The sequence below is a fragment of the Sceloporus occidentalis genome, unplaced genomic scaffold, assembly GCF_023333645.1.
Source record: "Sceloporus occidentalis isolate IW3139 unplaced genomic scaffold, rSceOcc1.0.p SCAF_10, whole genome shotgun sequence".
In the NCBI taxonomy this organism is placed as follows: Eukaryota; Metazoa; Chordata; class Lepidosauria; order Squamata; family Phrynosomatidae; genus Sceloporus; species Sceloporus occidentalis.
Genome location: NW_028316990.1, coordinates 30,803,380 through 30,816,619, shown reverse-complemented (window position 1 = coordinate 30,816,619; position 13,240 = coordinate 30,803,380). Strand labels below are relative to the sequence as shown.

The window sequence follows — 13,240 nt, the reverse complement described above, 5'->3', positions numbered from 1 at the left end:
TTTATTAGGAGAATATAGTGGGGAGGGGAAACAACCTTTTGCATTGCTCTGAGTGAATGCCATGGAGAAAGAAACAGAGAAATAAAGAACAAAAAGAGTGGTTGAAAGACCTCTTTGAACTACTTGTTTCTGGGAATCCTCTCCGAGGGATAGAGGTAAACCATGTATTGCAGTCCAGTTGCTGCTTGGGCCAAGATACCAGTCCTTTTGAGGATGCTACAAGAACACTCCGCTCATGATTCATGGTGTGGAGACTATGTTTCCTTGCTGATATTCCTCTTGGTTTTTGAAGTCACTGGGGCATTGGAAGCTCCAGCACTAAACACCCGGAGGCCATCTGTTCCTAGGAGTTTCCTCAGCCTCAAGATCTCTTCCTTGTATCTGCATTACAAGCATAACAAAAGCAGCATCAGCCCAACACTGCAGTACTCAGAAAAGCCCAAGGTTCCCAGGATCTGTAGGGCTTGAGAAATGGCAAGTGCTTCAAACATCTAGTTCAGAGTTGGGAATCATGTTGCCCTCCAGATGTTCTTTAGAAGCCAACAGTGGCTCCAGTGATGATCTAGGACACTGGGGGTCTTGGGCTGAAATCTCCACTCAGATATAAAAACCTGCTGGGTGGCCTTAGACAAGTCACACTCTCTCAGCCTCAGAGGACAGCCTTGGCAAAGCTCCTCTGAGTAAATGTTGTGAGGAAGACCATATGTCAGAGTTGACTCAAAGGCAAACAACAAGAACAACCAGATGTTACTGATCTGCAATGCTCATTGTTCTTCACCATTGGCTGGGGATGCTGGAATGTGCAGTCCTGCAGCATCTGCAGGTCCATACGGTTCATACCCCTGGTTTAGTGGATACTGAAGTGGAGTTTGGAATTGAAGGCTGTCTTTGCAAAGAGAAAGCTTTTATTGCAGTGAAATGCTTACTTCACAGAAGAAAAAAAAAAAATCAAGTCTGCTAACCCTGGGTCCTCATGGATTCCCTCAACAAGGGACTGGGGAGTACTGTGATTCTGACCTGTCTTGGCAGGATTATTGTAAATATCATAACCAGAATATGTTAAATACTCGAAAGCAGTAGATAAATGTCTAAGAATAATGTACACCAGGCAACCAGCAGCCAATCCAAACTTCAGTCTCACCTCCCCAGATGCTTATCGACATAGTCCTGCAATTCGGCAACCTGCTCTTCTGCCACTGTGGCCCGTGCCAACAGCTGGCTCCTCTCCTTTTCCAAATCCTCCTGTTGTGAAAAGGCAAGAAGAGATTGGTTGACTGGCTGGTTGATACTGAAAGCCTTTTTGATGCTTGTGGTCCTTCAGAGTGGCTCATAAATGTTAGAGGTCAATACAGCATAACATGGCTATTGAGCAAGCACAGCAGCAAAACTGCTCCATCATATCCAGCAGCTTCCTTCAATCTGGTGCCTTCCAGATGTGTTGGACTACAGCTCCCATTACCATCAGCTAGTATAGTCAATGGGCATGTTGGCTGATGGCAGGTGTAGTACATCACATAAGGAGGATGCTGGATTGGAGAAAGGGGCTGAGATAAAGAAATGTCAGAAAGATTGCAAATGGTGAAGGCCCAATGTCAAGACTCAATGGGTGCATCTGCACTGCAGAATTAATACAGTTTGATCCCACTTTAGCTGCCACGGCTGAATGCTGTGCAATCCTGGGATTTGTAAGCTATTTAGCCTTCTCTATCAGAGAACTCTGATGCCACAATAAACTACAAATCCCAGTATTCCATAGCATTGAGACATGGCAGTTAAAGTGGTCTCAAACTGCGTTATTTTTGAAGTTTGGCAGTTAAAGCAATGTCAAACTGCATTATTTCTGCAGTGCAGATGCAGCCATTTACTGACCAAGTAAAAAACCATCTGTGTAAAGGCTCAAGGTTTCCATCAGCCATGAAGCCTCTGTAGAACATCTTTATAATCTGGCACAGATTTGTATGGGAAAGGCAACCCTTAGGCCAGGAATAAAGCAAAACATGCTCTGCCTTGGAATGGCTCGCCCCCTTATTCTTTGTGAAGTGCTGAAGGCTGGTTCCCATGACGTATAAAATCACAAATCGGGACAGCTATGCAAAAATGTAAGCAACACATTTGGAAAAAAATAATAATCCAGCATTTACTTGCAGCATGCAGCCATCCTCCTCACATGATGAGAAACTGCTGGGATTAACCAAGAATGTCTGAGGCTGGAAACTGGCCCCAGGAACCGCAAGTCGCTGGGTGACCTGTGCAACAAAGTGCATAACTGCAGCCTTTCAGCAAAGCATCAAGTCATGAAGCTGACCTATGTGGTGAAGCACCAAACTGCAAGTAGCAAAGGACTTTTCTTACGAGAGAGTAGCTCCATTCCCCTGGAGGTTATTAGATCCTGACTGGTCAGAAATGAGTATTAAGGCTGTAGAGAACCTAATGAGAGCAAGCATGATGTTTGCGTGTGGTTTGTGTATCACTGTTGGAGATCAGGGTTTGAATTCTTGGTCAGCCATGAAAACCCTTCTAAGGACTTTACTGGTCCAGACTCTTCTGATAAAATTGCATTCTTTTTTTTAAGGCTGCATCATGAACTTTAGTTCCATGCATAGACACCCTCCCCAGCAAACAAACAAAAATGTGACCGGATTAATATAAAATACGGAGCCTAATATCTTTGAGGTCATCAGCAATGCCATATTCGAGGAGGGTTTTACCTGGGTGGAGTGAGTGAATTCCCGCAGCTGCTTCCTGAGCTCAACCCAGCCTGCCTCGTCCAAGGTGCTAAGGAACGAAAAGGAAGAGATTTGAGCTGAGCTGGGACTGCAGTTCCCATCATTCTTCGGTATTGGATGTGCTGGCTATATTAGATGAAAGCTGGAGACCAAAACTATCTGGGGAGCTACAATTGACTTCCCTTGCTTTACCACCTTCCCTTATTTCACCTGGCAACTCTAGCTGTAACCTATGGAATCTTGGGATTTGTAGTTCTGTAGAGCAGTGGTTCTCAGGTTCTCAGTCAATGGGATGGGACCCTCAGTGGATTACAGCAAATATCATGAAAGGCTATGGAACGCTCTAAAAAACATGGGAGTGCCACCACATCTGATGATCCTGATGAGGAATTCGTACATAAGACAAGAGGCTACTGTTAGGACAAAATATGGAGAAACAGAATGGTTCCCAGTTAGCAAAGAGGTCAGGCAAGGCTGCATCCTTTCATCCTATCTGTTCAACTTGTATGCAGAAAATATTATATGAAGAGCAGGTTTGGACACAGAAGAAGGAGGAGTGAAGATAGGAGGAAGGAATATCAACAATCTAAGCTATGCAGAGGACACCATACTGCTAACAGAAAGTATCACAGGCCTGGAACAACTACTATGGAAGATTAAGGAAGAAAGTGCAAAGGCAGGCTTAACTGCTAAACATAAAGAAAACAAAAACAATGATGACAGAGGATCTACACAAATTTAACCTAGACAATGAGAAAATCAAAATAGTAAAAGATTTCCTGCACCTTGGATCAAGCAGAGATCCGAATGGGGATTGCAGTTTGAAGAAGGCTAGGAATGGGAATGGGAGCCATGAAAAAACTAGACAGAATCCTAAAGATATACAATTGAGCACAAAAGTTAGCATCATACAAACCAATGTATTCCCTATTGCCATGTACAGACATGAGAGCTGAGCAGTGAAGAAAGCGGATAGGAAGAAAATCAATTCATTTGAGATCTGGTGCTAGAGAAGAGTGATGAGGATAACATGAATGGTGAAAAAGACAAACAGATGGGCAAGCCTGAAATCTCACTGGAAGCTAAGGTGGTTAAGTTGAGGCTGTCGTACTTTGATCATATCATGAGAAGGATCGACTCATTGGAAGAGAAAGCCAGAGGGATGTAGGAAAACCATATGCTAGATAGATAGACAGGTATGAATTTACAGGACCTAAGCAGAGGATAGGAAGTCTTGGAGATGTCTCATCCACAAGGTTGCCATGAGTCGGGATCAACTTGAAGGTGGTTTACAACAACAACAAAGACGACAATCCCCACATGGCTAGCATGGTCTGGGATAATGGGGGTCATATTCCCAACACATCTCAAGAGTACCAGGTTGAAGGAGGATGGCATAGGTAGGAGTGAGCTGCATCGAGTATTTTACATATGCATATGCAATCCTCTGAACAAATCTTGCCAAGAAAACCCCATGATAGGACCTTAGGGCTGCCATAAGTCAGAAATGACTTGAAGGCAACAACCACCACAGCAAATGCTTTTAAAACTCAGCAGAACTACCTTCCTGCAAAGACAACCAAATGAGCTACTATAAAACAATATTAGCCACCTCCATTATTGTACAAATGGAGTGTTCTCTGAAACAGCAGGCTTCACTGGTGAGAAATGCTAGTGAGATGATAAGGCCTTGGGCTGTCAATACTTGCATTTTTGAAAGTGCTTGTATTGTACTTATGGGTAAATCCACTTATTTCACTGCGGTGGCTTAAGCCGTGAGGATAGGTGATCTGATTGTGAGGAAATATGCAGGCAAGCCGTGGGAAAGTTTCCTCGTCTGTCCTGGGACTGCATAAGCAAAATATAGGTCACTTTTGATGTCCGGGGGAATTCTTCTGACTGTATAGAAAGGATGGTATGAACTGAGGAATGCATTGTGCTCCCTTTTGCATTCATAGGAGGAAGCTTTGAGGACTGCAGGCTTGCCCTCTAGTGGGCATGGATTTTTTTATCCACAGATTCAACCATCCATGGCTTGAATTTTTTAAAATTCCAATAAGCAATTGGTTTGCATTCAGTTAATTCAGTGGGGAAAGAATCTGGCTCTTCCCAATGGGCTCAGGCAGAAGCAAACTGCTGCAGCCACTGCTACCTTGTATGCTTTCCCTCGTTAATAACTTTTACCACCTTAAGAACGATCTGGTGTTGCTTGGCCACATGTGTCCTAGTTTTCACCTGTGAAATGTTGGAAGGTATGGAAAGGACTAGCACATGAGACACAGAACATGTTTTGGATTGCTGTTCCTGACGTCACACACCAAGAAGTGGTACTCACTGTGGAGGTGATGTCCGGGGGCCAGCATGTTCACTTAACTTTACCTGCAAAGCAAGTTGAAAAGTACGAATTAAATTTTGATCCAAAATCTCTACTTGAACGCTTGTCTTGTCATTGCAACAGCAGACCAACTGCAGTGTTGGGAGATACAGCCAAAAAGACTGCTGTGATCAAACAAAACCTTTCAAAAGTAACTTTTGGGGAATGCAATGGGGGAAACGATGCTTGGGAGACAGCCTTGTCTTTTTTCTTTTTAAATGTCCTGTGTGTGTGTGTGAAGGATTCCAGCAGCGCCTTTGAGACTCGATTTATTACAGCATGAGCTTTTATGACTATCAATCCACTTCTTCAAATGCTGCATGGATTGATACCCATAAAAGCTCATGCTGAAATAAACCAGTTAGTCTGGTGCTGCTGGATACCTTCATCCCTCCCCTCGCACCCACTTTTCATTTGATGCTGAAAATTAACATGGCTATCTCTTTGAAAACTCCCAAATGTGAAAAAATTGCAGGAATCCTAGAATCCTGGATTTGGAAGAGACCCCAAGGGCAACCCAGTCTAACTCCATTCTGCCATGCAGAAAGACACCATCAAAGCACTCCTGACTGATGGCCATCCAGCCTCTGCTAAAACAACCTCCAAAGACGTAGACTCCACCACTCTCCAAGGCAGAGTATTCCACTATCGAAGAGCTCTTACTGTCAGGATGTTTTTCCTAGTGTCTGGTAAATTCCAAATGGAAACAGAATACTGTATATACTCGACTATAAGTCAACCTCATGTATAAGGTGAGGACAGGTTTTGGGGCCAAAATTATGAATTTTGATATGACTCATGGATAAGTCAAGGATAAAATTTAGGGGCATGTAGCAAAGAACGTAAAGGATTAGGTTTATTGCCTTCATACATAAATGTCTTATTCAGATCCTTCTAATCCCGTTTCATCTCAGCATCCCTTTGAGGGGAAGCACAAAAGAGGTGCCCCCGTTGCCATTTTCCCATCCAAGCATTCAAAAAGGCCAGAAGAGCATCATGATAGAAAGAGTAGATGGGGTTAGTGCATCTTTTGGTTGCTCCTGAGATGGACTAAGTTCTTACCTTTTGCCACTCTACTGAGATGGGAAAGAGTTAAAATACAGTACTTAACTTACATTGACCCGTGGATAAATTGATCCAGCTTTTTGGGGTCAATTTTTTGACTAACATTTCTAGACTTATACATGAGTATATACAGTAATTCTTGCCCATCTCTATTTGTTCTTGACCTCAAGTCCCCTATGGCCTCATTTCTCTTTGACTATGGTGGTTCATCACCCCATTCTCTTTCCAAAGCTACATCCCAGAAGAAAGTGGGATGGATTCTTTCAGGTATAAGGTAGCATCCAACCAGCATCACCTTCATCTGCATTTCTTGAAGCTGGCCTTCCAGGTTTGCTTTGTCTTCCCGCAGCCGGTTCAGCTCTTGAGAGGTGCTTGTCAACAGCTCAGCATCTGTGATGCTGAAATGGTGTTCTGCTGGACCAGGATCCATGTCATTGGTGCCCAGGGACCGGATCTGTTCCCGCTGCATCCTGCCACCAACAAATGGGGTTATTGGTCAACCCTTAGGCTTGGAGAGAAATGGCTAAACTAATAAATCATTTACAATGCCCCTGAAATGTTTCATTCACCTGCCAAAATTGGCTAATGGCTAATGGAGAGTAGGATATTCTCAGTGAACAAACCGTGGCAAGAAAATCCCATAATAGGCCTTAGATTCACCATAATTCAGAAATGACTTGAAGGCACCCAACAGCAAGGAACCACAAGATGCTTCACATTCACATGTGTGGAGTGGTGTTTAGAAAGTCCAATGTCATCTGTTGGTCTTTTGGTTGTAGGGGACAGAATACAGGATTAGCAGTGGTTCTCAAACTTTGTATTCTAGATGTTTTGGACTTCAGCGGCCAGAATTCCTGACTGTTGCTAAGTTGACCAGGGCTTCAGGGAGTTGAAGTCCAAAACACCTGGAAGACCAAACTTTGGGAATCATTGAGCTAGAGCGTGAGGAAGCAAGTCCAATTTCATGGTTGGTGTTCTGGGGACCGTAGCCTGAGACATTTTCTACTCCTACCTGTATGCAACCAGTAGGCCCTCATGCCTTTTGACTAATTTCTGCATGCGTTTCTTATAGCCTCGAGCGGCTCCAGCTAGCTGCTCTTCTCGGGACTTATAGGAAGCCCGGATGTCCTTCAGCATGCTGTCCACAAAGCGCTTCATGTGAGCGGACTCTGAGGGGGCTTTGCCAGCCCCTGTTGCGGCAGAAGCTGATTTGCTGTCAATGTATTCCTTGAAAAACAGAAAGTTTGGGAAAGGCTGCATTATTTGTTGTGGTGGAACCTCATCTAATGCTCCAGGATCCTTCGCAGCTGGGGACCCCATAACGCTGCCGACAATCCCTCTCTCAAGCTTCTTGTTATCAAGAGAGAAATGGTCCTGGGGAGTGGAGGTTTGTAGATCTCATACCCACCAATGTTTCACAGATGAAAACTGGGACCTGTGCTGCCAATCAATATGAGAGTTTGATCAAAATGGCAAGAAAAGACAAGCTAGGAGAAGCTGCAGCGGTTTGCTTTTGCCTGCGTCTACTGGGAAGGGCAACATTCTGCCCTCTCCTGTCCTTCCAATGAGTTGAGTGCAAACTGCTTTTGCATTTTGACCTCAGTTTGCACCAATTGAAATTAGCTGAGGGCAAAGTGGGGAAGTGGAAGGAAAGAGAAATGGAGCCATTATTAAAGCAGCTAAGAAAGTGGAATGATAACCCGGGATTGTCGCTGACAAATGAAGACACTTGGAGGGTAAGAGAGCTCCACCACCCAACATATCTGCCCCAAGGGATGGTAGTGTTTACTACCTCCTCTACCCTCATTTTTCCAGCAGCAGAGCAAGCAAAATGGCTGGTTGCACATTGCTATTTCTTCCTTTGAGATGCTGGTCCTGACTGTGCCAGCTGGAACTCTGGTTGCCAGGTCAGGAATTTAGGCTCTGACCTGGGAGCAGGACCAGAACTCTGTACTCACCATCCACCAGATAGCTCAGCTGACCACCCAAAAGCAAGTGCTCACCGCAAGGTCTGTGATGTATTGAACAAGCCGGGACCGGTACTCTTCGTTGAGCTCCTTCAGTTGCAACTGCAGCCGGGAGTTCTCTGCTTCTACTTCTTGGAGCTGGCTTTGAGAGGAGAGCAGAACCTGTAGTCCAAATAGAAAAGAAAAAGTTTACCTTGATTATCGGACAGTATTGGTCACCTGTTTTAGGAGATTGTTTAAAATGGGAAGGAAGAATGAACCCCTGGGGAGCCCTCCTTACCGCTGACTGCTCTGCCATTTTGTGCTGCGTGCTCCGAATCGCCTTCTTTGCTTCTTGAAGCTCCTTCCCCATGGTCACCCTGGACACACACAGAACATAAGCAATTCAAGACAGCATGATACGGGTTGAGTCTGCCTTATCTAGAATTCCAAAATCCGGACTTATTCCATAAACCAAAACTTTTTTGCATGAGTGGTTGAAACAGTGCCGCCTTTGCTTTCTGATGGTGCAATGTACACAGACTTTGTTTCATGCGCAAAATGATTTGAAATATTGTATAAAATTACCTTCCAGGTATGTTTATAAGGAATATATGAAAAATAAATAAAGGTAGGGAGTAACTATCATATCAGTTATTTCTTCTGTGTGGCGGAGAGATATAGCAGGGAGTGAGGGTGTTGCGTGGAAGGCATAATAGTACAACAGAAATTGGTTATTGGATGTAGGCTGGATTTGTCCAAGTTTCTAGTTCCTATGGTTAATGATACCTATATCCCAAAAACAGAGCAATAAGATGTTACGGACAAAACTCCTTGTATATGTGCAAAATTATATTACAAACTTAGATATTTAAAGAACCCAACATTTTATGTATCGTATAATGTTATAATACAACTAGTTGCTGTTGCCGATTCTTGAAAGAGGCCTTAGCATATGCAGTCGGCATGAGATGTGTGGAAAGAATTTGGGGTTGTTGAAACATATATCTAAGTTGGTGACATACAAGGAGTTTTTGGTAGTGATATCTTATTGCTCTGTTATCTGGGATACTGCAATTGAGGTAGGTGCTTTTTTCTGGTAGATGATACCAATCCGTTTCATTTGCATGATCTCTTTTGGGCATGATCCAGGAATCTCATTGGGATGGTCTTCTGGATTTTGTTAACAAACCATGCAAAAAGCCTGTGATCTAAGTTTCATGCCAGACAAATGTGTGTGAGTGTATGTACACACACACAAACATATACAAGTGATGAGAGAGAAAATCTTTGGCTGCATCTGCACTGCAGAAATAACGCAGTCTGATGTTGTTTTAACTGCCATGGCTCAATGCTATAGAATGCTGGGATTTGTAGTTTTGTGAGCTATTTAGCCTCCTCTATCAAAGCACTCTGATGCCACAGCAAACAACAAATCCGAAGATTTCATAGCCATGAGCCATGGCAGTTAAAGCAGTGTCAAACTGCATTAATTCTGCAGTGCAGATGAAGCCTTGGACTGCAATCTTCATCAAGCCTCACCAACGGCTGTGCTGGCCTGGGCTGCTGGGATCTGCAGTCCAACAACACTTGAAGGATTGCATGACCCCAACTCTTGCTCTAAGGACGGTAAATGGCCTTACACTCTTTCCTCTAATTTTTGTTGTTGAGAGTTGTACATTTCTTTCATCTTTTCAATCTCTCTGGCAAAATAGTCTTGGTTTCCAAAGAGCTGGGAGAAAGAGAGAGGAAGAAAACAGAAGGTGTTTTGTCACATATTAAAAACACAGAGATCTTCCTTATGCTGGATCAAATGTTTGCTCTGTTTTATCAAGTAAAAAAATTAAGTAGTCTATGTGCGATATCAAAAATCAGAATTTGGGCAATACGTTGATGAGTCAATAAAAATAAGATGACCATGGCTACATCCTTTTAAATCCTGGGATTTGTAGTGTGGCCAGAGAACTCACAGAGAAGCCTAATTTTTCTTTATCACAAAAAACCCAAATCCCTTGCGAAGCTACAAATCCCAGGGTTCCATATGAGTACTACAATTTTGTAGTACAAAACAGACCAATACTAAAAGTACATACTTGGGTTTCACGCAACTCTTTGTATCTCATGCACCCAAATGTAAGCTCTAGCTTTGCTGATGCCACAACTGCCATGTAACTCATTGCTTCTGTTCCAAACCAACACAACACTTATGCTTCAACTAAAGGCAATGGAGATGAGTTTGGAACTACAAGTCCTGGATTTAAAGGGTCATTGAAAGCCATGGTCATTGAAATGTTATTAGAGCTAGTGTGGTGTAGTGGTTTAAGCGTTCGACTAGGACCCTGAAGGCCAGGGTTCAAATCCCCGCTGAGCCATGAAACCCACCTTGGGTAAGTCACACTCTCTCAACCTCAGAAGATGGCAATGGCAAACCCTCTCTGAAGAAATTGGCCAAGAAAAACCCATAATAGGTTTGCTTTAGGGTTGCCATGAGTCGGAAACGACTTGCAGGCACACAACAACAAAGTGACATAACTGTGTAGTGAAAAAAGTCCAAGTCACAACAGTCATATTACTAACACTTTCCTCCAGTTTCTGCCGTTCATGTTCTGAAGCCACCACATCTTCAGGCTAATGAGGAAAGATACAGAAAGAGAGAGAAAGTATAAAATGTCTGCATATGAGTGAGAGACAAGACTTTTGGAGAAGATGATCATTTGTCTACCTACCCTCACTTTGCGGGCAGAAAGACGGCGCACCAAAGCTCGCACCCGCTTTAATTCTTCAGTTGGTTCATCCGTTTGAGCATTGGACTCGGGGAGGTTTCCCGGCACACGGCAAAGGGCCAAGTTGAGTAACTCTTTGCTCAACTCTTCATTCTTGGCCACCTACTCAAGACACCAAGCAAAAGAGGTGGTTTATTTGAAAGAGGGTCAGCCCCCGAACTCACACCACTGTTCAGATGGAAATAGCAAATACGCTCGTCCCAACACATTTGTGGCTTTGACTTTTGCGGATCTGATTATTCATGGATTTGATGAATATGTTCCTCTCTAGGAATATCTAGGTCCCCCAACTCAACTTTATGGTCAACTTGAACCAAAAGTCTCTAGGGATTCCTAGAGAGAACACTCCACTAGGCATTTGTAGCTCCTCCAGCGCAATTCTGTGGTCAATGTCTGGCAGATGTTGACCACAGAGATGCACTGGAGGACCGAGAGATTCCTAGAGAGCTGTTCTCTCAGGTAAAAACATAGTGTTTTTGTTATTTGCGGTTTTCTCCACATTCACACCTTTTTGAATTGTGTTGAATTGTGGTGCCCAGAACGGGACACAGTATTATTCCAGGTGGGGCCTGACCAAAGCAGAATAGAGTGGCACTATTACTTCCCTTGACCTAGACACTGTACTTGATGCAGCCTAGAATCACATTGCCCTTTTTAGCTATGCATCACACTGTTGGCCAGCATTGCAATAGCAAAGCCTTAGAAGAGGAACTCCAACCTTTGACAATGTTTAAAAACTTGTATAAAAGCCAGGGAAATACTGAAGGATGGTACCCCAGGGAAGGGATTTTTTTTTGGCATGGGGGCTCTTTGGAGTATTCCCATGAGAGGCAGTCTACCCTTGCAGACAAACAGAAACCTATATTCTTACATGCAGCCCTTACCTCTTGTTCATGCTCCTTGCCCAGTGCAAGGTAGTTGCTCTTCAAAACAAGGTACTCATCCGCCAGCTCCTTGCGGTTGGCTTCAAGTGCTTGAAGACGCTCCCGTAAGGCATCGCGTTCCCCGGTGGTTTTCTCGGTGTGAAGCTCAACCTCCAGAATACGATTTTCCAGGGTCAGAATCTAGGAAAGCAAAACCCATTGAGGAAATGTATTGTACATACTCATGTATAAGTCTAGGCAGAGAACCACTGTGGTGTAGCTAGTGTTCCATTAGAAAAAGGAATGCCAGTGAACTCCTTTTAGGTCCACAGTGGTAATTCCTGATGTTTTGAGGAGAAAATATTGGGTGAAGTAGGGAAACTACTAGCTGAGGTTGGAAGCCATATGGTCTCCAAAAGCAGACCTACCAGAGTCTTCAGTTCAAAGTTTTCCGCTTCGTGTTGCTCTCTCATTTTGTTGGCCTCGATCTGAAAATCAACAAAGTCCTTGGAAATCTGAAAGGGCAAAAAAGAAAAAAGAGGTTTACTTTGTACACTGGATTTCTGGAAGGGTCAAACAGGCTTTCGCTAAGGAGCCAAACTCAATGTGCTAAACAGCTCCTGGGCATCAAGATTAATGGGTGAAGGATCTCTTGGAGACAATGACAGTGGCTTGGAATCAATCCACTGATTATTTACAGAGGAAGCCTATCATGGGGTCTTCTTGGCAAGTGTCTTGAGAGGGTGGTTTGCCATTGCCATCCTCTGAGGCTGAGAGAGTGTGACTTGCCCAAGCTCACCCAGTGGGTTTCATTATGTACACACAAGTATTCCAAAACCCTGAAATCCAAAATACAGCTGGTCCCAAGCATTTCAAATAAAGGGGACTCAACCTGTATTACCTCCTTGACATTATTCTGCATTGCCTATAGATTACCTTGAGTTTCTCCTCTTCGCTGTGGATCAGTCTGGATGACAGGTCGGTCTTGGAGCCAGCCAATTGTCCCATCTTTTCCTGCAGCTCCCCAATTTTGCTATAGAGCCTTTCATTTCGGTCTTGCAGCTGGACCTGCAGCATAAGAAAACAACTCCAGCACTTGGGGGGGGGGGGGTTAAAATCTCCCAGTCTTGATTTATCTCCTCTTCTTTGAATCTTCTTCTTCTCAATATTGTGCTGGGTTGCAAGATTTTCAGTGCCTCCTCCTCGCCCAAAATCCATGGAAAGTAAGTTGATAAAGATATATACATATACATGCATACATACATATATAATTCAACACTTACGTTTTCATTGGTGAGGCTCCGCACCTGATCTTGGAAGCCAGGGATGCTGCTATTCTCGGGACCATTTCCAAAATCCATGGGGACCATGAAGGAGGTGATGGAGGCAATATTTAGAAACCCAGAAGGAAATCCTATAAGAAACCAAGAGGCCCTCTGTTTGGTGTGTCTCCCCAGAGCCAGACAGTGTTGCTATCAACGCC

At 43.8% G+C, this 13,240-nt stretch overlaps 1 protein-coding gene across 3 annotated transcripts; it reads right to left on the bottom strand.

Annotated features, from left to right (window-relative positions):
* Positions 1–252: 252 nt before the first annotated feature.
* On the bottom strand, positions 253–13,205 carry LOC149306323 (coiled-coil domain-containing protein 78-like). 3 transcript variants are annotated; one of them, XM_089539934.1, is made up of 15 exons: positions 13,041–13,205; positions 12,694–12,825; positions 12,186–12,272; positions 11,779–11,958; positions 10,838–10,996; positions 10,689–10,739; positions 9,755–9,843; positions 8,413–8,491; positions 8,169–8,294; positions 7,178–7,392; positions 6,461–6,635; positions 5,062–5,105; positions 2,709–2,775; positions 1,142–1,242; positions 253–381 (listed from the first exon to the last, which is right to left on the bottom strand). In XM_089539934.1, the coding sequence occupies exons 1-15, from the start codon at positions 13,125–13,127 to the stop codon at positions 255–257; spliced, it is 1,719 nt and encodes a 572-aa protein (XP_089396060.1). In that variant the 5' UTR covers positions 13,128–13,205; the 3' UTR covers positions 253–254. The 3 variants fall into 3 exon arrangements, with proteins under 3 accessions (XP_089396060.1, XP_089396062.1, XP_089396063.1); XM_089539936.1 differs by lacking the exons at positions 253–381; positions 1,142–1,242; positions 2,709–2,775 and adding an exon at positions 3,007–3,139; XM_089539937.1 differs by lacking the exons at positions 253–381; positions 1,142–1,242; positions 2,709–2,775 and adding an exon at positions 3,007–3,105.
* Positions 13,206–13,240: the final 35 nt, after the last annotated feature.